General features: G+C 34.9%; 1 protein-coding gene and 2 long non-coding RNA genes across 3 annotated transcripts; 1 reads left to right on the forward strand and 2 right to left on the reverse strand.

Annotated features, from left to right (window-relative positions):
• The first annotated feature begins 266 nt into the window (after window positions 1-266).
• Window positions 267-1,334, forward strand: LOC146936195 (uncharacterized). Its single transcript, XM_085749159.1, has one exon. It carries the CDS (start codon window positions 267-269, stop codon window positions 1,332-1,334), a length of 1,068 nt encoding a protein of 355 aa, XP_085605285.1.
• A 20,184-nt stretch (window positions 1,335-21,518) lies between these two features.
• On the reverse strand, window positions 21,519-22,342 carry LOC146936196 (uncharacterized). The gene is made up of 2 exons (XR_015033139.1): window positions 21,941-22,342; window positions 21,519-21,845 (listed from the first exon to the last, which is right to left on the reverse strand). It is a non-coding gene; the product is annotated as an uncharacterized LOC146936196 (long non-coding RNA).
• A 1,152-nt stretch (window positions 22,343-23,494) lies between these two features.
• On the reverse strand, window positions 23,495-24,142 carry LOC146936197 (uncharacterized). The gene is made up of 2 exons (XR_015033140.1): window positions 24,009-24,142; window positions 23,495-23,913 (listed from the first exon to the last, which is right to left on the reverse strand). It is a non-coding gene; the product is annotated as an uncharacterized LOC146936197 (long non-coding RNA).
• Between the last annotated feature and the right edge of the window lie 664 nt (window positions 24,143-24,806).

Raw genomic sequence — 24,806 nt, forward strand, 5'->3', positions numbered from 1 at the left:
ACCTCCAAACCTTCCCAATGAAGTGCCTCTTCTGGAATTTGAGGGGATTAGCTAACTCCCTAACTAAGTTAGCTCTTAAAAAGCTTTTACTTTTGCATAGACCTGATATTTGTTTTATTGCTGAGCCTTGGATGCATATTGACAATTTATCTAAGCGTTGGTTAGACAGAGTGGGAATGAAAGTTTTCTGTGTTAATGATAGAGGGAATTTGATGCCAAACCTGTGGTGCTTTTGTTCCAAAACCCTATCCCCTACTCTTATTAATATGGATGATCAACATATATCTATTCAAATTACTCTAAATGCCAAATGTTTTACTTTATCTGGAGTTTATGCTTCAAACTGTCGGTTGAAAAGGAAAGATCTTTGGGAGAAGCTTCAATCAGTCCAAAATTCTAACAATTTTCCATGGTGCTGTTTAGGAGACTTCAATACAATTTTGGGAGCTCATGAACAAAGAAGCAGATATAGAGTTCCTGATAATGCTATGAAAGATTTCCAAGACTGGTCAAACTCTAACAATCTCATTCACATTCACACAAGAGGTACAGACTTTACCTGGACCAATGGAAGAAGAGGGAGATTCAACATTCAAAGAAGGCTTGATAGAGCTATTTGTAACCAAGAATGGTATGCTTCCTGTAACCTGGTTCTTGCATCTACCTTAACCAAAATTAGGTCAGATCACTTTCCAATCCTTTTAGAATTTAAAAATGATGACTGCTCTTTTGCTTCCCAATTTAAATTTCTTAAAATTTGGCTCTCTCACCATGATTGTTTAGAACTTGTTAGGAATAGTTGGAATACCCCTGTTGTAGGTTGCTCCATGTTCATACTTAATCAAAAACTCAAAAATCTCAAAACTGCCTTAAAATCTTGGAACAAAAATACCTTTGGTGATGTGCATGTTAAAGTAAAAAATGCTACTCAAAAAGTTGATTTTATTCAAGATCAACTAGACTCTATAGGGGTTACTGATGACCTTCTTGATCAAGAAAAAGCTGCCCAGATTGAATTGGAACATGCTTTAAACATTGAAGAAACCTTCTGGCAACAGAAATCCAAAATTCAGTGGCATGCTCAAGGGGACCGAAACACAGCCTATTTCCATAGAATAACCAAGATCAGAAACGCCTCCAACCTTATCTCATCCATACACAATGGTGATGAACTCTTAACTAATCCCTCTGATATCTCAGATCATTTTGTCACTCATTTCTCAAACTTATTCAATCAAACTTCAAATACCACTGACAATGGAATGATTGAAGAAGTTATTCCTTCTCTTATCACTGACAGGATAAACAACATGCTCACCACTATTCCTTCTTAGGAAGAAGTCCATACTGCTGTTTTTTCTTTGAACAAGGATAGTGCCCCAGGTCCTGATGGATTTGGAGCACTATTCTATCAAAATTTTTGGGAAATCATCAAAACTGATGTTTTAAATGTGGTCTTGGATTTTTTTAAAAATGGATGGATTCTCCCAAATTTTAATTCAAATAATATTGTTCTTATTCCTAAAACTAACCATGCAGAGAAGGTGACTGATTTTAGGCCAATAGCCATTGCAAATTTCAAATTCAAGCTCATTTCCAAGATTCTGGCAGATAGGCTCTCTAAAATCATGCCTGCTATCATTTCCACACAACAAAGAGGTTTCATCAAAGGAAGAAGCATCAAGGACTGCATCTGCCTAACCTCTGAAGCTATCAATGTTTTGAACAAAAAATCTTTTGGAGGAAACTTGGCCATGAAGATAGATATTGCTAAAGCTTTTGACACTCTTGACTGGAATTTTTTGCTCAATGTTCTAAAAAGTTTTGGTTTTTGTAGTAAATTTTGCAACTGGATCCACTCCATTCTCTCATCTGCTAGGCTATCAGTTTCAATTAATGGTAAGCTTCATGGATACTTCAGCTGCTCTAGAGGAGTGAGACAAGGCGATCCTCTATCACCTCTTCTTTTTTGTCTTGCTGAAGAAGTTATAAGCAGAAGATTAACCAAGTTGGTTAGGGAGGGAGACCTCAAGCTTATCAATGGTACCAGAGATATTCAAATACCTTCACACATTCTATATGCTGATGATATGATGATTTTTTGTAAAGGAACAAATTCAAACATCAAAGCTCTCAAGAAAGCCTTTATGGATTATGCTGAAGCCTCTGGGCAATTGGTCAATCCTCAAAAATCCTCTATTTTTGCAGGTTTCATTTCTACTTCAAGACTGAATCAAATTGCTAATCAAATAGGCTTTCAAATTGGAACTCTTCCATTTACCTATTTAGGTGTTCCAATCTTCAAAGGCAAGGCAAAATATGCTTATTTTCAACCTCTTGCTGATAAAGTTAAAAGCAAGCTCTCAGCTTGGAAAGCATCTCTTCTCTCCATTATTGGTAGAGTGCAATTAGTGAAGAGTGTAGTTCAAGGTATGCTTCTTCACTGTCTTTCCATCTATTCTTGGCCTGTTAAACTTTTAAAGGATATGGAAAAATGGATGAGAAACTTCATATGGTCTGGTGATGTAAATCAAAGAAAATTAGTTACAGTTGCCTGGCATAAAGTGTGTACACCTCTCAAGGAGGGAGGTCTGGGTTTGAGAAACCTAAGTCATATTAATGAAGCAGGAAATCTCAAAAACTGTTGGGACATTCTCCAATCCGAGCTGCAATGGACTCAACTTATGAGAAGCAGGGTCTTAAGAAACAACAAATCCATCAGTTATCATATCTCCTCTTCAATTTGGAGCAGTGCCAAGCACAAATTTAACTCTCTTATGGACAATGTTTTGTGGAAAATTGGTAATGGTCAAACTATCAAGTTTTGGACGGATCCTTGGTGTGGAGATCCTTTAATTACTGCCCTTAATATTCCTGAACATCTCCATCATCTCCTCCAATCTCATCTTGACACCTATATAATGGGTTCCAAATGGAACGTGCCTCAATCTCTCATATCTGCTTACCCCACTCTCAAACAGAAACTCTCTTCTACAACGATTCCTTTGATTCCAAAAGATGACAAACTGATATGGAAAAATTCTCATGATGGTTCTCTATCTTTCAAAGATGCTTACTCTTTCCATGCTTCTAATCATCCTCAATCACTGAGCTGGCCCAATATGATATGGCACGCTGCTATTCCCCCTTCCAAATCTTTCTTAGTGTGGAGATTAATTCTTGACAAATTACCCACCGATGACAATCTCTCCAAAAGAGGATGTTTGTTACCTTCCATTTGTAATCTGTGTGGTGCTGCGCAGGAAACTTCTAAGCACTTGTTCATTGACTGCCCGTTTGCTACTGATATATGGCATTGGCTCGGCTCCTTGCTCAACCTTAATGGCAACTTAACATCCTTCTTGGACATCATCAGAATCTCTGATAGAAGTTGGTCCCCGCATTGTAAAATTGTCATTCTGGCTGCCATCATATATTGTTTCAACACAATCTGGCACTGCAGAAACCAAAGTAGATTTAATGATAAGAGAATCAAGGTTGCCTCAGCTATTAATCTTATTATTACAGGAACATCTTTCTCAGGTAATAGCTCTTCGCTAGCAACTAGTTCTTCTATTGCTGAATTTGTTATTCTCAAAAAATTTGATGTAAAGATCAATCCTCCAAAATCTTATAACATCAAAGAAGTCATTTGGTCTCCCCCAATATTTAACTGGGTTAAGTGTAACACTGACGGGGCAGCTCAAGGTAATCCGGGTTTGGCAGCTTGTGGAGGGATTTTCCGAAACTCTAACGCTGATTTTCTAGGCGCTTTCTCTGTCAATTTGGGACTCTCTACCGCTCTTCATTCTGAGCTTATTGCAGCTATGTTAGCAATTGAAATTGCTCATGTTAAGAATTGGCATAACCTTTGGTTGGAAACGGATTCCATGCTTGTTTTTTTGGCGTTCAAGTCCTCTAACATAGTTCCTTGGTCCCTAAGAAATAGGTGGGACAATTGTCTTTTCATTTTATCTAGGTTTAATTTCAATGTTTCTCACATATATAGAGAGGGTAATCACTGTGCAGATCAACTTGCTAACTTAGGTTTAACTCTGGCTTCTTATTCTTGGTTCAACAATGCACCTTCTCAGGTTAATGTTGAATTTCTAAAGAATAAGACTGGTTTTCCTAATTTTAGGTTTTGCTAACCTCTTTTGAGGGTTTTGGTTTTATGTCCCCCCTCATTCCTTTTGTTTCTTTGCTCCTTGTTTCTCTTTTTTGATTTTATATATATATATATATATATATATATATATATATATATATATTTAGGGTTGCATCCTTCCTGGTTGCACTCCCTTTTGTTTAAAAAAAAAAAATTAGAGGAGCTGCATTCACTAACTTCCAATTTGTTCACTTTGTCTAAACTAAATACTAATAAACTTTGCAAAAATCCAGAATAATGTGGTTAAAAGTGGGGGACGCTAATAACTCCAAAAATTTTCATGGAATCATGTCCTCCGTCGGCGTGTGAATGCTATTATTTCTTTATTAGTTGATGAGGCTCAAGTGGAGGGAATAATGGGTATCTATGAAGTTGTTTTCAACCATTTATCTTCCCACTTTCAGTCAGGTACAATATATGGTCCAAGGATTGATAACCTCACTTTAAATCTTTGAAGCTTTTGCAAAGTAGAGAGTTAATTAGACCTTTCAACCTCGAGGAAGTTAAACAAGCGATGTGAGACTATGATAGTCTTAGGAGTCCTTGACCTGACAGAATTAGTTTTTCTTTCATAAAAATTTAGGGTTTATTTAAAAGATGGTTTTATGCGTTTCATGACGAAAAATTGTCGAGAGGTATCAACAACACTTTAGTAGCCCTTATTCCTAAGGCTATGTTTGGATTGATGGAATATGATGGAGCGGAATGGACTGGAGTGGTATAGAGTCATGTTCCATTGTTTGGATTTGTTTAAAATGAATGGAATGGTATGGAATACAATGGAATCCATTCCATCCCATACAACCATTTTCTTCTATTTTTCATTCCTCCCAATTTGGGGTGTATGTAATAGAATGGAACATTTTAATTTTATAATTACTCTTTTATCCCTGAAATAGTTTTACTATTGTTTTTTGCATCACTGAAATAGTTATCCATCCCACTTTATTTCTCATGTCTCTTGTTGTTTCTCAATTGCTTGTTCCTGTTTCTTGTTCATGTGTTAAATTCTCCATCCATGACAATTTCTCAAATGGTGCATCACGTCATCAGCCAGACAATTCATTTTCAATGAGTTAATTTACATTTTTCATGTGTTATTATTTCTTATGTCTTTATTAAAAACTCATTTTCATGTGTTAATTTTTTATCAGCCAAACTCAGTTTTATGTCTTTATTAAAAAACAAGTGCATCACTTCTGCCAAACCATGAATTTTCGATATGTTAGATTACATTTCAGATAAAAACAATAGTAAAACTTCATACATATTAAACTAATTAAATTCAAAAATCAGAAAGTGTAAAAATCCAAGAGAAAATGAGAACTTTAAGATTTAATTATTTTAATTCTATCTAATAGTTCCTTAAAAAAAATCATACGTAATAGTTATATAAGGGTAATATTGGAATAAAAATTGTATAATCCGTTCCATTCCACCCACTTTCCAAACAATGGAATAAAAAGTTTGTTCCGTTCCGTCGTAAAATACCCAAACAATGGAATGTAGTTTTTATTCCATTCCGCTCCATTTCATTCCATTCCATTATATTCCGTTATGTTCCATCAATCCAAACAGAGCCTAAGGTTGAATGTCCGCAAAGGCCCTCTCATTTTAGGTCGATATCAATGGTAGAAAGCATGCACAAAGTTCTATCTAAGGTCTTATCTAACATATTGAGGAAAGTAGTTGGAAGTGTAATTTTAGACTCCCAACTACCCTTTGTTTAAGGTAGACAAACTTTGGATGGAATTCTAACGGGAAAGGAAGTTGTGGATGATGCTCAGAGGTTAAAAAAGAGTTTAAAGTTGTCTTTTAGGAAGCTTTTGACTCGGTTGATTGGAAATACATTGAAACGGTGATGTTAAAAATGAATTTTCCTACCCTTTGGCCGAAATGGATCATGGAACGATAAGTTTAAAATTGAAAGAGGATTTCGTCAAGGAGACCCTCTTTCACCCTTTATCTATTTACTAGTTGTTGAAGGAATTAATGTTTTGATGAATGCAACCATGTGATTTTTTCCTAAATATAGAAGGCCTAAACTTTTTAAAAATCTGTTTAACTTAAAAGGCTAAGCCACATGCAATTAAAAAAAAATCATCTTAGACCTATTAGGCCGTCCTACTTAAGTAAATATGAATAATATTATTTATTATTATATTATATTTTGTACCTTGAATTAAATTATAAATTTATAAAGATTTTCATTAATTTAAGCTTTTTAGTATACATTGTTTTTTCACATATTTAAATATATGATTATAAACTAGTATTGAAATATGATATAATTTGTAGTCAAGTTTTCTAAAAATTCATGTTAAATAGCAAAAATGAATTTAATCTCGTTGATCTATTAGTTTGCTAGTCTATTTAAACTTATATCGCATTAGTTATTTAAAGATGTTCATATGAAATAAACTTTTTAACAGGCTAGCAGGCCCTATTAGGATTTCATAAGGTCAAACTCATGCATAAAATTTAGACTATTACTTTTCCCACTCTGCCTGTTTCTCGCGTACCCTGAAAAAACCAAATATACCCCTGGACCGGATTATGTAATCCGAACCAGATTGTTAGAGATTTTCGGAACACAAAATCCGGACAGTTTCGATATGAGATTTTTGGTGTTTTCATTGAAGTCAAAGGTCTTTGTTGATCGTTATATAACCCCTGCATAAGCTGCAAAGCAATTGCAGGGGTTATTTAAACAGTCAACAATGACCATGACACCACAAACACTCCTAAAAAACTAAATTTTTTTGAAGAAAATGTAAGAAAATAGGTGAAGTGAAGAATAAAGGAATTTGTTGAAGATACAAGCCTATTTATAGCCTAAAACAAGTCCTAGGTCATAAGTATAGTAAATGAAAACATGTTTGTGGTGCTAACCGTCCAAAAAAAGCATTAAAACTCCACTAACCGGCCAAACCTTTGGTGAAACGCACCTTCCAAAAATAACTGAGGTAGTTCGGATTATATAATCCATAAATGACAAAATCATTCCGGATTATATGATCTGAACTGCACCAGAATGCCTATTTGGAGGTTTTTTTAGAGAGTTTTCATGGAATGTGACATAAAAAATAATTAATAAATTCATAAAAAAAAAACAAGTAAGCAGCTTAAAACAAACATAAACAACAAAATATTCTAGGATGGTGTTCGAAGATGTGCTTTTGATGTTCGAAGATGTGCTTTTGAACTCGAACCAGCTGGCTTGCCAACTGACATATATCTATCGGAAGGCCAACTGGATCGAGCTCATAAAAACCTTTTCGGATTCATATTTGCAACAAGGTGTTTCAAGATGATTATTTTGAGTTAGATCTTGCTGCCTTGCCAACTGGGATATTTCTATCGCCAATGCAGCAAGATTTAGCTCATAGCAAACCTCCTGCTATTCAAATAGAGAGCAACATTTTTGACAACATGTTGAAGATCTAAATAATGCTGTCAAATAGAAAGCTATTTATTTGCGACAACATTAGGTAGATCCTCAATGCAATGACAAAAAATTTCATGGTTTCTTTGGTGTGTTTGTTTGTATTTTTGACAGCATACTGAGGATCTTTATCATGCCGTTATATAGAAAGCTATATATTTAAAATAAAATGAGAAAGATCATCAACACAATGACAAAAAAATCATGGTTTCTTTGGTGTGTTTGTTTGTATTTTTGACAGCATATTGAATATCTTCATCACGTAGTCAAATAGAGAGCTATCGATTTGCGATCGCGTGAGAAAGATCCTCAGCTTAATGACAAAAATTTGCATGGTTTTCTTTGGTGTGTTTGTGTGTTTTGCTGGAATTGAAGCTGAAAACCGGAGAGCACTTATTTATAGAGGTCCCCGGATGTTGTGGACCACATAAACTCTTGGTGAAATGTGGTCCATACAAAAGAATCATATGTTGAATGATGTCGGATTATGTAATCCGAACTACATTTACACCCTATGTAAATTCGGATTACATAATCCAGAATGCATATATTTGGTTATTTTTGTTGAAGTAAGACCTAATAGCCAATCTATATTGACTGTGTTTAGCTTTGTATCATGATATTGATATAAATATATATTGTGAGTATATAATAAAAAGGCATTTCTTTTTTGATTTTGTTATGTTTCAAAATAACAAAGTCCCTAGAATAGTTAGTCCGTTTAATGGAACATTAAGTATAACTTAATTGTGAGACCCCATTAAACATAAGGACGTTATTCTTAAAGTATCCGTAGTCAAACTTTATTGTGAAAAGGGATAACATTAAAGCATACAGACTATTATGTGGGTAGACCGATGATCACATCTCACGGATCATAGATAAAGAGTTATCATGTCTTCACATAGGTATAAATATTAGGAGTAATATTTATACTGGATTGACCCACCATGAGAATACTACATAGTAAAAGTTATGAAAAATGTCATAAGATATTCTCATAGTGATAATGGTGTATTCCACCCTTTGACCTGAAACCACAATGTACCCTAGATGTTGGAATCGAGTGCTTTGTCACCATTCAAACGTTGTATGTAACAAGATGACCTGAAACCACTATGTACCCTTGTGCTGAAGTGTTACAGACTTTTTGTGAGTGCTTAACCTAACTGTTGGATATTTGTATGTTGGCTTCACTTTTGCCTAAAACAAATATTCACTTCAGATGTGGAACACAATGTTCCAACATCCAGACCTGGTCTGTACGTTCTATGATTTGCCTATGTTTACGCACGCGCTTGCTTGATTGAAGGAATCCACGCCAGCTTGAGTTGGTCTGAACCGTGTGCAATTATGATGAGATCAGAACATATGTGATTTCTTAAGGAATTGTTAAAATGACTTAGGAAAGTATTTTTAAGGTGACTTTTAATGAGCCTACTTTCTAGGAGTTTCCATATCCGTCCATGTTGCTTAATCAATAAGTCACTGATCCGATCTGAAGCATGATTGAAGGAATGACACGCCTTGCTTCAGTATATAAAGAAGGCTGCAAGACCTGAAGAATTATTCAAGACATTGGTTTACAAAATAGAGTTTTGTTTAGGTTTTGAGTCTTATATCTTGTGAGCCTTTCGTGTATCATCTTGATGCATGTTTAGGATTGTGCTTTGAGTTGTAATACTGTACACTACTCCGAAGCTTTTAAGCAAGGAGCTAGGTAGATTGTGAACTGCATCTAAGCTTTTAAGCAAAGTTGCAAGTTGTTATTTTTTAGGGTAACCTCATTTGATTTGAGTCTGTAATTTAGGAATCACAGTGGTTTGTGATCAGTTGTAAGGGAGTGAGATGGGATCTCAGATCTAGGAGTTCCTTGGTTGAAGTCTAGTTGGGGTAGGTCCTAGGTCACAAGTGCAAACGAGGTTTGCTGAGAGCTTTTGAATACGGACTACACTAGTGGATTTCCTTCCTGGCTTGGTATCCCCCAGAGTAGGTGACGTTGCACTGAACTGGGTTAACAATTTCTTTGTGCCTCTTTTCTTTCCTGTCTGTTCATTTACTTTATTATGTTTATGTCTGTCAGCTTAATGTTCTAAACATCATATACAACATCTGGTATTACTGTGTACTGTGTTGGAACATCGTTTGGAATATCGTAAGTCTAACGTGCCAGAATAACAATTGGCATCAGAGCAGGCACCCTGCCTGTTATTGGGTGAGATCCATATGAGATCTATTCTGGCAATATGGAGAAAGAAGGAGGTTTCGTTAACAGACCACCGTTACTAGATGGAACAAACTATGACTACTGGAAGTCACGTATGAGTGCCTATCTCAAGTCTATTGACAGCAAGACTTGGAAGGCTGTGATGAAAGGTTGGGAACATCCAGTTGTTCTTGACAAAGATGGCAACAAAACCAAGGTTTTGAAGCCAGATTATGAGTGGACACTGCCTGAAGATGAACTGTCTCTTGCAAACTCCAAGGCCCTAAATGCCCTTTTCAATGGAGTGGACAAAAATATGTTCAGACTTATCAAAAAGTGTGATGTTGCCAAAGATGCTTGGGACATCCTGAAGACAGCTCATGAAGGTACCTCCAAGGTGAAGAGCTCAAGGATTCAACTCCTGACGACCAAGTTTGAAAGTCTAAGAATGCAAGAGGATGAGACTATACAGAATTACTACATGAATGTCCTTGACATTGCCAATTCCTTTGACTCTCTTGGAGAAAAACTGTCAGATGAAAAATTGGTGAGAAAAATTCTCAGATCTCTGCCAAAGAGATTTGACATGAAGGTCACAGCCATTGAGGAAGCCCAAGACGTATCCAACATGCAGGTGGAAGAGCTCATAGGTTCTCTTCAAAAATTTGAGCTTGTTGTTGATAACAGATCTGAGAAGAAGGGAGAAGGCATAGACTTCACAGCAAACACAACTGATGATGAAGGATTGGAAGAGTGCATAGAGGATGAGAATCTGTCAGAGGACTTTGTAATGCTGGGGAGACAGTTTAACAAGATTCTCAAACAAGTAAGTAGCAGATCCAGAGGTAATGGGCGGAACATCAGATCGAACACTGACAGGCAACAAGGTAATCACAGGTATGATAAAAATGAAGAGAAAAACAGCCGATACAAAGGTGTGCAGTGTCATGAGTGTGAAGCTTATGGTCACATCAAAACTGAATGTGCAACTTTTCTCAAGAAGCAAAAGAAAGGGATGATTGTGTCCTGGTCTGATGATGAAGGAACAGATGGAGATGTTGATAGTGATGCTGCTAAACGTGTCAGTGCTATGACTGGAAGACTGGAACCTGAGTCTGAAAATGAAGATTCTGACTATGAGAAAGTAACTGTGCCTCGTGGTTATCAAGACATTCATGATGATAACACTTCCAGGCATGTGATGGAGCAGGAGGAAATCATTAATCATCTTCAGGAAGAAAGGATTGGTCATCTGGCTAAAATCTCTGATCTAAACAAAGAGGTAATGTTACTTCTCAACTTGATAATGTCCTTAAACAAGTTAGAATGATGACCACTGGAACTGATATTCTAGATAGGATGTTAGAAGGTCAAGTGATAGGCAAACCAAATGGCATAGGCTTTACACATGAACACCTGAAACAGGAACAACAAAACAGTAGCTATAGTCAGGCTTTAGAACACTATCATAAGGCCAAGAAGGGAAAGCTAGTAAAGAAAATTAAGTTTGTCCCCTCATTTATAGCAGATAATGTCACTGATAGAGGTCCAATGTTGGAACATTCTGTACAACATCCTAAAACTGACTCGGTAAAAGAGAATCTCCGTTGGAAGTGTCATTTTTGCCACAGACAGGGTCATAAATCATCTGTTTGTTATGATCTGTATGGTGTACCTAGACAACATCAACCTAGTTCAAACTTGAGAGGGGTCAAGAAGGAGTGGAAACCAAAATGCTTAGGTCTAATAGCCCATACCTCCTTAAGAGCATCCTCCAGTGAAGATTGGTACTTTGATAGTGGTTGTTCTCGTCACATGACAGGGATGGACAATTTTCTAAGAAATGTCAGACCTTATGCCAAAAGTTATGTTACATTTGGGGATGGTGCTAAAGGAAAGATTGTGGGGATTGGAGACTTAGTTAGTGAAGGATCACCAAGACTGAATAATGTCTTGTTGGTCAAAGGGCTGGCTGCCAACCTGATTAGTATTAGTCAATTATGTGATCAGGAGTTAAGTGTAAGTTTCACTAAAACTGAGTGTCAGATCATAGATGAGAAGGGTAAGGTGAGTATGAAGGGTACTAGGTCTAAAGACAACTGCTACTAATGGATTTCTCAAGAACAGGCTCTCATATCCTCATGCATGCTGAGCAAAGTTGAAGAGGTAAAACTTTGGCATCAAAAACTAGGTCACTTGAATATGCAAGGAATAAAGAAAGCAATCTCTCTAGAAGCAATCAGAGGTTTACCCAAACTAGAAATCACTGATAGCAATATTTGTGGTGAATGTCAAGTTGGTAAACAGACTCGGATGTCCCATCCTAGGTTGGAACATCATGGAACCACAAAAACTCTTGAACTTCTTCATATTGATTTAATGGGACCCATGCAAGTTGCTAGCATTGGTGGAAAGAAGTATGTTCTGGTGGTTGTTGATGACTTTTCAAGATTTACATGGGTGAACTTCATCAGAGAGAAATCTGATACCTTTGAATCACTCAAGGAACTTTGCATCCAACTACAAAGAGAGAAAAATAGAGGTATTGTCAGGATATAAAGTGATCATGGAACAGAGTTTGAAAACTCCAGATTTCATGAATTTTGTGCAGATGAAGGAATCAGGCATGAATTCTCATCTCCCATAACACCTCAACAGAATGGAGTGGTGGAAAGGAAGAATAGAACTCTACAAGAATCTGCCAGAGTCATGTTACATGCTAAACACCTACCTCTTTATTTCTTGGCTGAAGCTATGAATACAGCTTGCCATGTTCATAACAGAGTCACTCTGAGAACAGGTATTACAACTACCTTGTATGAGCTATGGAAGGAAAGAAAGCCTACTGTAAGTTACTTTCATGTCTTTGGTAGCAAGTGTTATATTCTAGCAGATAGAGATTACAGAAGAAAAATGGACCCATAGAGTGATGAAGGAGTTTTTCTTGGTTACTCTACTAACAGCAGAGCCTATAGAGTGTTTAACAACAGAACTCAAGTTGTTATGGAATCCATCAATGTAGTGGTAGATGATATGGTTAAAGAACCAATGCTTGAAGTTATACCAGGTGTTGAAGCATATCCTGAAACATCTTCTCAAGAGAAAGTAAGGCCTGAAGCTGATGAAGAACCTGAGACTAGCTCTGAAGATACTGAACTAGAGAATGCAGAATCAAGCAAAGGACCATCAATCAGAGTTCAGAAGAATCATCCTCAAGAGCTCATTATTGGAGATCCAAATCAAGGAATCAGAACTAGGAGATCTAATGATGTTGTCACCAATTCCTGTTTTGTGTCCAAATTTGAACCTAAAAATGTAAAGTAAGCTCTCACTGATGATTTATGGATTGAAGTTATGCAAGAAGAACTCAACCAGTTCAAAAGAAGTGAAGTATGGGATCTGGTGCCAAGACCAAATGACATAAATGTCATTGGAACAAAATGGATCTACAAAAATAAGTCAGATGAAAATGGCATTGTTACCAGAAATAAGGCAAGACTGGTAGCACAAGGTTATACACAAGTAGATGGATTAGGCTTTGATGAAACATTTGCACCTGTAGCCAGACTGGAATCTATCAGGTTACTTTTAGGAGTGGCTTATATCCTGAAGTTCAAATTGTTTCAGATGGATGTGAAGAGTGCCTTTTTAAATGGGTATCTCCATGAAGAAGTCTATGTTGAACAGCCAAAGGGATTTGTTGATCCAAATTTTCCTGATCATGTGTACAAGCTGAAGAAGGCACTGTATGGGTTAAAGCAAGCACCTAGGGCTTGGTATGAAAGACTCATAGAATTTCTGACCCATCAAGGATACAAGAAGGGAGGTACAGACAAGACCTTGTTTGTTAAGAAGGACAAAGGACGACTCATGATTGCACAGATCTATGTTGATGACATTGTGTTTGGAGGAATGTCGAATCAAATGGTTCAACATTTTGTTCATCAGATGCAGTCTGAATTTGAGATGAGTCTTGTGGGAGAACTGACTTTCTTTCTTGGTCTGCAAGTCAGGCAGATGGAAGACACAACTTTCATCTCTCAGAGCAAGTATGCAAAGAATATTGTGAAGAAGTTCGGGCTAGACAATGCCAGTCATAAAAGAACACCAGCGACCACTCACGTAAAGTTATCCAAAGATGAAAATGGTGTAGCTGTTGATCAAAGCTTGTACAGAAGCATGATTGGAAGTCTCCTATATCTTACAGCAAGCAGACCTGACATAACTTTTTGCGGTAGGGGTTTGTGCTAGATATCAAGCAGATCCTAAAATGAGTCATCTTGTTCAAGTCAAGAGGATTCTGAAGTACATAAATGGCACCACAGACTATGGAATTCTCTATTCTCACAGTGGAAGTTTCAGGTTGATTGGCTATTGTGATGCAGATTGGGCAGGTAGTGCAGATGACAGAAAAAGTACTTCAGGAGGCTGTTTCTTCCTTGGAAACAATCTGGTATCTTGGTTCAGTAAGAAACAAAATTCTGTGTCTCTATCAACAGCTGAAGCAGAATATATTGCTACATGTAGTAGCTGCTCTCAGTTAGTCTGGATGAAGAAAATGCTGGAAGAGTATGATGTTCAACAAAATGTTCTAACATTGTACTGTGACAATTTAAGTGCTATCAACATCTCCAAAAATCCTATACAACATAGCAGAACAAAGCACATTGATATCCGGCATCACTTCATTAGGGACCTTGTTGAAGACAAGGTAGTAACTCTGGAGCATGTGACAACTGAAGAACAACTGGCTGACATCTTCACAAAAGCCTTAGATGTCAAGCAATTTGAGAAACTACGGAGCAAGCTGGGTGTTTGCATCCATGAGGAATATCAACACTGTTCAGAGTGTCAGGTACTTTTAGCTATAATTTATGCTTTCATCAATTCTCAATTTGGCATATTTTATGGCTAAAAAGGGGGAGTAGATATATCCATGCATGCCTGTATGTTTCCTGACTATGTGCTTGCAGGTGTTGAGACATCTGTTTCTGGATTTCTAGTGATTTTATTTTTTTTGGTATTCTTGTAAAATATATATACATATATATATATATAGTGCATGTATTCAGGGGGAGTAAAAGATATCTGTTTGTGCTCCTTGAGGGGGAGTAAACTTCTGTGTCCCTGAATGTTCTTGTGGATGTTGGAACATCTTGTTGGTTTGAGCTACTAAATATTGTTTCTATATTTCTCTAAGTAGCGTGTTGTGACAGTTGACTGTCTGTCTAGGATGTACATCAATTTATTTTTCCTTATACGTCCTCTGCTGCAAGACTCTGATTTTCTCTCTGATACCTTTTAGTTTCTTTTGTCTGCATAATTCCATATGTTAATTGTTGTGTGAAAATAATGGAAGCAGAATCTGAGATCTGTAATATACTTCTTCTAGTCCTGAAGATTATGTGTGATGTCTGAAGAACTATATTTTGGTATCTTTTAGAAGTCTGAGAATGTGAACCTTTCTTCAAGGAAGTATTTGTTTTTGAAGATTGATGGAAAGGTTGCGTGTGCTATCTCTCTATTTTAACAGGTGTGGGCTGAATTTGTTTTAGCGAAAAATTTGCCAAAGGGGGAGATTGTTGGATATTTGTATGTTGGCTTCACTTTTGCCTAAAACAAATATTCACTTCAGATGTGGAACACAATGTTCCAACATCCAGACCTGGTCTGTACGTTCTGTGCTTTGCCTATCTTTACGCACGAGCTTGCATGATTGAAGGAATCCACGCCAGCTTGAGTTGGTCTGAACCGTGTGCAATTATGATGAGATCAGAACATATGTGATTTCTTAAAGAATTGTTAAAATGACTTAGGAAAGTATTTTTAAGGTGACTTTTAATGAGCCTACTTTCTAGGAGTTTCCATATCCGTCCATGTTGCTTAATCAATAAGTCACTGATCCGATCTGAAGCATGATTGAAGGAATGACACGCGTTTCTTCAGTATATAAAGGAGGCTGCAAGACCTGAAGAATTATTCAAGACATTGGTTTACAAAATAGAGTTTTGTTTAGGTTTTGAGTCTTATATCTTGTGAGCCTTTCGTGTATCATCTTGATGCATGTTTAGGACTGTGCTTTGAGTTGTAATACTGTACACTACTCCGAAGCTTTTAAGCAAGGAGCTAGGTAGATTGTGAACTGCATCTAAGCTTTTAAGCAAAATTGCAAGTTGTTATTTTTGAGGGTAACCTCGTTTGATTTGAGTCTGTAATTTGGGAATCATAGGGGTTTGTGATCAGTTGTAAGGGAGTGAGATGGGATCTCGGATCTAGGAGTTCCTAGGTTGAAGTCTAGTTGGGGTAGGTCATAGGTCACAAGTGCAAACGAGGTTTGATGAGAGCTTTTGAATACGGACTGCACTAGTGGATTTCCTTCCTGGCTTGGTATCCCCCAGAGTAGGTGACGTTGCACCGAACTGGGTTAACAATTTCTCTGTGCCTCTTTTCTTTCCTGTCTGTTTGTTTACTTTATTATGTTTATGTCTGTTAGCTTAATGTTCTAAACATCATATACAACATCTGGTATTACTGTGTACTGTGTTGGAACATCATTTGGAACATCGTAAGTCTAACGTGCCAGAATAACACTAACTCATAAAAGTTGTGAAACCCTAGCCGCCACTCTCAAAACATTGTTCTCTCTGAATCTCCGTTAGAATTGGCTAGCACCTGTCATCGGAGAAGTTTTGCTCGTGTGGATTAAGTAGAGGCACCGCTACTTTGCTTTGCTCGTGATGAAACAATTCTACAACAAAGGTTCTGCTCTTCAAGAGGTAAACACATTAATCCTTAAATTGTTTAAGTATGTGTTTGATTTGTGATTAATGATTTAATCAAGATCCGTTTCAATGCGATTTCTTCCGCAAAGAGGATTAAAATTTTGAGAAACCCCTCTTAAAATCCCTTTAATTTTAGCGTTTATATGCACATCTTTGGCGTATATTATTTTCGCAACACATAATGAAAATTTAGAAAATACATATATTATTTAAAACATAATAAAACAACTTAGTTCAACAACATATAACAACTTAGTTCAACTACATAAAACACATAATAAAAAACAACATATAAAACACGTAATCAAAACAACATAATGCATGTAATAAAATAAAACATAGTAGATTACAGATCATCTAAACTAATTTCTTCGTCTGGTGCGTTCAGGAGTGCCATGATCTCTTTGTAGTTCCTGGGCTGGAACAAACTTTTTTGAATTTCTTCAACTAATCTGACCAACGAAGCGTCCAACTCGATCGGTCATCTAGTACTGTGCTAACGAAAAATGGAGAACATGGTTCTCACGTCGTCGTTCATGAGCTTCATCCGGCTGAACTGCAGATTCCCGGATGAGTCGGTCGAAGGACATCGATACTCAACATCATCCACCCTCCGTGTGTCTCTATACTCGAGTTCGAGGTTGATTTCGTTAAGCTGACCCTTCAACCCGGAGAGGGTGACATCAATGGGGTGTTTTTCCCCCGTTGTAGTAAACAACAGCTAGCTTAGTGTTCAAAGTAAATAGAGAGTTTTCCGTGGTTTTTTTTTTCTTGGTTTGGTTTACTGGTTATGAAAACAGGGACACATATTTATAGAGGTCCCTGAGTATCCTGGACCACAGAAATTGTCGGTGCAATGTGGACCACATGAAAAAAAATTATGTTCTGGATTGTATAATCCAAAATGTCCCTCACCCCACAGAATGTGCGCAACTTCCTTCAGTTTGGCCCAGTATTGTATTAATTCACATTACATAATCCGGAAACCATGAGAGTATTCCAGATTATATAATATGAATTGTATCAGTTTAGTTTTGTCGGTGGTCTACACCACAAGAAACACGTTTTCAAAGGTTTTTACCAGCATTAATGGCTGGTAAAACTCCTTTACAACATGTTTTTGACTAAGCATTAAGCTTACATATAACCTATGCTTAAAGAAATCCTATAAATAGCCTCCAAAACCTTCACATTTATCACACCATTTCTCAAACTCTCCTCCTCTCCTCATATTCGTTCTATGCACAATGTGTTTCCATCGTTGGCCTTCCATAAAAAGAGACTTCTTTGGAAACTCAGGGATTATATGACCGGTCAACAAGGAAGGCAACGCGCTGTAAAGAAGCACGGTCCGTCTGGGTGCAAGGTTGACCATCAAGGTCTCTTTCGCCCTGAAAACAAACCTTAACCCAGTAGCCCCCCTCCCCCCTGACCAACCTCCTTAGGGTAAAGCTAAATCTGCAGATTTAGTTTTACCCAAGGGAGGTAGATTTTCTTGTGGTTTTTTTTCTTCTGTAGATTTAGTTTTACCCCATTGCAATTGTATGAATAATTATAGAGAAATGATATTTATACAACCACTTTATTACAACTTTTTGACAACTTTCTCTCTCATACTCACATTATATTCTTATTCTCTCTCTTCCTTTTTCTCTCTCTATTGTTTTGGACAAATGAGAAGAGAACAAATTAAAGTTGTCAACAAAGTTGTACCAAATGGATGTACATATATCACTACTCATAATTATATTAATAAAATGAGATTTTGTGTATTATTTTTGTTCGTATATTTGTGTTTTTATTTGCATTTATTTTATGAATTTAGCATCTAAATAATACGCCATCCGTTTCAAAATGAGTGTCGCTTTAGCCAAAAAAAATTGTTTCAAAATGAATGTCACTTTCGGTTTTCAATGCAATAATAACTTTTTCTTTTCAATTGTACCCTTCAATTAATACTATGTTACACTACTTCCAAAGTATTATTTTTCTTTAATGAAAAACAAACCAATAGTTGATTAGGATAATTTGGTAAAATTGCTATGACATTTGACTACTTTATTCCATTCCTTAATCTGTGTGCAATTGGCTAAAGCGACACTCATTTTGAAACGGAGGGAGTATAAAATAAAGCAAAGTGTGTAAAACTGGTAAAAGATGTTTCCGGATTATATAATCCGGAATTTTCTAGGAAATTATGTATCCGGATTATATAATTCGAAGGGCTTTTTTGTACTTTTGCAGGGCGCGCTAGAACTTAAGAGGGTGGGAAAAGTAATAGTCTAAAATTTAAGCCTATGACATGCTGCAAGCCAGACTTAAGCCTTAAAATTTTGGGGAGTCCAAATTTAAGCCTTGCAAAGTCTAGCTCAAACTAGCCTATTCCAACCTTTAGTTGTGATTACATAATATTTTTTAATCGCGATTATGTCCTGAACTAAATTGCAAAGATTTATCCCCCAAATCGGGTAGAATATGACAACATTATTTCTCAAGATTTAACACTATTGCATTTTCATGACTCAATTTGAATCAGAACATCCTATTAAGCTGGAAGAAATCATTTACCATCTTAGGGTAGTTGTGATTAGACAATCTGATAATTCTAATTTTATTTAGTTTAAAAAAAGTCACTATTTTTTAAGGGTAAAAATCAATATAGTTCCTGGCTATGGAAATATAGATCCCACACAAAATTTTAGAACCCATATGAATTTCATCTTTTTTTTTTTGTAGTGATTGGGTTTGAACCCCAGACCTTGCATATATGTATTGTTCTTACGAACTGAGTTAAGCCCACGAGGACAATATGAATTTCATCTAATGAGATAGGGAAAACCTACATTAATAAAATAGGAAAAATTAACTTTTCGTGTGCTCTAACATTTTTTATTCTTTTTAGAGAACCCCTATTCCCCTTGATTGTGAAAATTAGGGGTGTTCGCAGTGCGGTTTGGTTCGGTTTTGAGCCTAAAAGTCATCCGAACCGCAAGATAAATAAGTATGCGGTTTGGTTTGGTTCGGTTGACTTTTAAAATAAAATCCGAACCAAACCGAATCAAACCAATGCGGTTTGGATTGGATCGGCTGGTGCAGTTTTTTTTCAGACAATAATTTTTTTTGAAAACACAACATATTTTCAGCAATATTTTTAAATTTCATCCATTATTACAATTTTATTTTCATCAAACAAAAAGTTCCCAACTACATAGATCAGATTAAAACGTGCACAAAAAGTAATACTATTTTGTAAGAAATACAAAAGACGAAATTTTTTATCATTCTTTAAGAGTTCAAGTAGCACCTAAATACATTTTTGATAGAAAAAGCAAATAAGAAACTTAACAAAAGAAAAAATATGTCATTTTATTAAAGTTTCCATTGAATTTCTATGAGTATTGGTCTAGGTGATATATATTAATTAGTGTTTTTCTTATACTGCGGTTTGGTTTGGTTTGGTTTGGTTCGGTTTGTAAAATCAAAACCGCAAACCAAACCAAATCATGCGGTTGAGTAAAAAAAATGATCCGAATACATCCGAACCATATGCGGTTTTTACGGTTTCGATTTGGATTGGTTCGATTTGCGGTTTTTCTTTTGGATTGGTTCGGTTTTGAACACCCCTAGTAAAAATCGTCAATTTTCATAAATAAATAAAAAAAATGGTCAACTCTATCATGTAACACTCGAAAGGAACCGTTTCTTGCTTAAAATATGTTCCATGGTAGATTCTTTGATCAAATGTACTCATCTACAGACTACAGGTTTTTGTCTAAATATGATAACTTTCTAGAGACAATAACACTAATTTTTATGAGTGTTTATTGTTGAAATTGACCTTGTAGTACATAGTATACACGAAGTCTGAAAAATGATCTTCTAAAATAAATAAATAAACACATATTCTAACCATAAAATTTTAGATTCTTATTATTTTTTACCATGTAATATACGCGAGGTTGAATTTTTTTTAGGTCATGTTTATAACGTTAAAATATGACTTAACACCAAAAAAATAGAATTTTTCGACTAGGAACGAATTAATTATGAGTTTTTAAAGCGTCAAAAACTAAACAACCGAAATATCTACATAGAAATGGAACTTTGAGTTGATTGTTTGCAGAGACATCTATAAAAATTTATAAAAAGGAGCTACAAAGTTTAATTACACTTCAAAGACGTTTCAATTTATTTTTATTTTTCAACCAAAACGTACAAAATTTCAATTTTGTTCCGAGTAAGCGTATACTCACGTGTCAAATTTCGTTCTCTAATTTTATAATAGTCATTTTGCCTTTGCTTAGTTTCATTAAGGGCAAAATGGTCATTTCATGTGTCATTTGTTGACTCATCAATGCCCTTTCCCAATTAGATTATGCCACATCATCACCATCTCATTAATCATGTGCCATATAAGTAATCAAATGAGATTAGGACCAAAACTCAAATGATTAATAATTGCTGTGAAATGTTGGGAGGATTAGTAAGTACAAAGATGAAAATTCAAGTGAGCCTTATTTGGAGGGACTAAACACATATTTAAGCCAATTAGAAAACTATAAATTCATTGATAATGATGCATCTTTTTATTTATTTCAATTCTAATGATAAAATAGAACTAAATACTCTCTTCCTAATAAAATACTCCCTCCGTCTCACAATAATTGTCTCTTTACCGTTTTTTATTTTTCTCAAAATAATTGTCACTTTAAAATACCAATGCAGCATTTATTATGTTTTTCCATTATTATACCCTTATTTATTGAATTTCATCCAACTTAAATACTCCATTAACTACAATTAATAAGGGTGTTTTAGTAAATGACACTAATTTTACCATCAAAATCAACACAATTAATCATTTCCTTAATAATCGTGCATAAACCTTAAACGACTAATATTAAGAGACGGAGGGAGTAATAAGCAAAAGATTCAAAAAGTCAATTAATTTTGTAGTAAATACATTTGACTTTTTAAATCTGTTTGACTCATATTTTGTTAGACAAGGAGTATTTAAAAGTCAAAGATACAATGGAAATCATGCTTTGAAACAACAACAGAGTACACGAAGTCCATTAGCACAACGACCTCCAACATACCCATTTGCAATGCAGTCAGATGCACAGTTTGGACTGCAGTCCTCAAAGCAACAAGATTGTGGAGGTCCTGGTTTACCAATAAAGCAGCTTGGTTTCTTAGTTGGCTCTATTGTTTGACCCTCCAAATCCAAACTAGTATCAAATCCTAAAACCAACTCAAATCAAAATTATGAATTATGTAATAATATATTGTTTATTTAAAATGAAACACAAAAGATAAAAACTAAAAATTCCTCTTACCTGAAACCAAGACCAAAGAAATGCATAAGACTCCCAATAGAAAAGATTGGACACTCAAAGTCATTTTGAAGGATATCACCTTATAATTTTTCTTTTTTATGGTAAGAAGAATCGCTAACTGCCCTAACCCCTTGTTTGCTTTATATAGACTTAAAAACGTATTAAAGCTCCTTCATAATTACTAAAGTTGCATTAATTATTCCATAATAAATTGTCATAATTACAAAAAGATTCTTTTTCAATTTTTCTAGTAGTTGTTTTTTTTTACAAAAACAAAATTGTTGTGAAACTTTTAGAATAAAAACAAGATTGATGAGAACTAGAGAGAAGAGATAAGTATGAAGGTGTGACTTGGGAAATAAGCATAATAGTGTTACCCAAGATATAACTTAAATGATTTGACTTGATTCAATAGGATGTCCCCAATATGGTTAAAAAAATATAGTGTGGCCCAATAACTCAATAGCTAAATGGAAATCAACTTATAATATTCATAACATTTTCCATTTGATGTACATCGAAGATATACCTCAATAAAATCTTACTAGAAAAAGAAAAAAAAACTAGTGAGAAAAAATTCTTGTAAAGAAAAAAAAGTGCAGCATCTTTGTGTGTGATAAGTTGTCTTGTTAAAAACATTATCATGAAAATTCAATGAAATAAAATCATGGTTGAAGGAAAAAGAGTGCAGAACACATTATCTTTCTCCCTTATAAAGGTAATTATTCATGAGGCAAAGAATGCCATATAATATTTTGTACTAGTTACTCAAAAACTTTACTTAGCGGTGTCTTTGTAGAAAATATGGTCAATCTCCGTACTCTACTCCAAATTATCAGTGCTTGTGATATTATATTCATATTGAGTTGTGGCAAGAACTACCTTTAGAAAATCACAAGTTTCTTGTATGTGTAAAATCATAATCCTTAATATGATTGGGAAAATTCTCATTGATTGGGAAAATTGTCAACTCTATATAAGATACACATATTATGAGCAATTTTCTTTTTTAAAAGGCTAAAAGAAATTATGAGCAACATTAGAGTCGTTAAACTGTTCATGAGGGATTTGTTTATAAAAGGAACAACTTCTTGCTTAAAATATGTTTCGTCATAGGTTCTTGGGTCGAGGGTGGCTCTGAATATAGGCTGGTGGGGTGGCTGTCCATGCACATTTTTTTTGACACCAAAATTATTATTTTTACTTAGTAGTTAGTAATATATATATATATATATATATATATATATATATATATATATAAAACTCAATTGCCTTGATTAATTATATTAAAAATATACTTTTAGACAACATTGATTATTAATGAATTTGTTCCAATAAAAAATACAAAAGAAAAACCATTCGAATAATTAAAAAGACAATTTTATTAATTTGTCCAACGCACCAAAAATCTTAATATCGGCTCTGTCTTGGATCAAATGTACTTCATCTTAAAAGTTTTGTCTAAATATGATGCTAATTTACGATGGTAAATTTGATAGAATTTCAAATTTTAGGTCATTGATAAATTTGGACAGTAATTTATAATATTAGAAAAATATAAATTCATTGATAATGGTACATCTTTTTTATTTATTTCAATTCTAATGATAAAATAGAACTTAATCCTCTCTTCCTAATAAAATACAAAGCAAAAGACTCAAAAAGTCAATTAATTTTGTAGTAAATACATTTGACTTTTTAAATCTGTTTGACTCATATTTTGTTAGTCAAGGAGTATTTGAGAGTCAAACGATACAATGAAAATCATGCTTTGAAACAACAACAAAAGAGTACGCTAAGTCTACTAAAACAACGACCTCCAACATACCCATTTGCAATGCAGTCAGATGCACAGTTTGGACTGCAGTCCTCAAAGCAACAAGATTGTGGAGGTCCTGGTTTACCAATAAAGCAGCTTGGTTTCTTAGTTGGCTCTATTGTTTGACCCTCCAAATCCAAACTAGTATCAAATCCTAAAACCAACTCAAATCAAAATTATGAATTATGTAATAATATATTGTTTATTGAAAATGAAACACAAAAGATAAAAACTAAAAATTCCTCTTACCTGAAACCAAGACCAAAGAAATGCATAAGACTCCCAATAGAAAAGATTGGACACTCAAAGTCATTTTGAAGGATATCACCTTATAATTTTTCTTTTTTATGGTAAGAAGAATCGCTAACTGCCCTAACCCCTTGTTTGCTTTATATAGACTTAAAAACGTATTATAATTACTAAAGTTGCATTAATTATTCCTTAATAAATACTCCCTCCGGTCCTATTTATAAGAGAAAGTTGGGTCAACAAAACTCAATGTATCTAGACTGAATTTATAACCAGATACATTAATTTTTGTTGACTCAAATTTCTCTTATAAAGAGGACCGGAAAAACCTGAAAAATAATCTTCTAATTATAACTACTAGTTATAATTAGAAGATTATTTTTCAGGTTTTTTATTAGTTTTTTTTTACTAGTTATAATTAGAAGATTATTTTTCAGGTTTTTTATTAGTTTTTTTTTTACAAAAACAAAACTATTATGAAACTCTTAGAATAAAAACAAGATTGAAGAGAAGTAGAGAGAAGAGATAAGTACCAAGGCGTGACTTTGGAAATAAGCATAATAGTGTTACCCAAGATATAACTTTAATGATTTGACTTGATTTAATAGTATGACTCCAATAACTCAATAGCTAAATGGACATTAACTTATAATATTCATAACATTTTCCATTGGATGTCCATCGAGGATATACCTCAATATAATCTTACTAGAAAAAAACTAGTGAGAAAAAAATCTAGTGAAGGAAAAAAAGTACAACATCTTTGTGCGTGATAATTTGTCTTGTTAAAAACCTTAT

Source organism: Medicago sativa, chromosome 3 (genome assembly GCF_051527215.1).
Source record: "Medicago sativa cultivar Bolivia chromosome 3, Bolivia_mono, whole genome shotgun sequence".
Classification (NCBI taxonomy): Eukaryota; Viridiplantae; Streptophyta; class Magnoliopsida; order Fabales; family Fabaceae; genus Medicago; species Medicago sativa.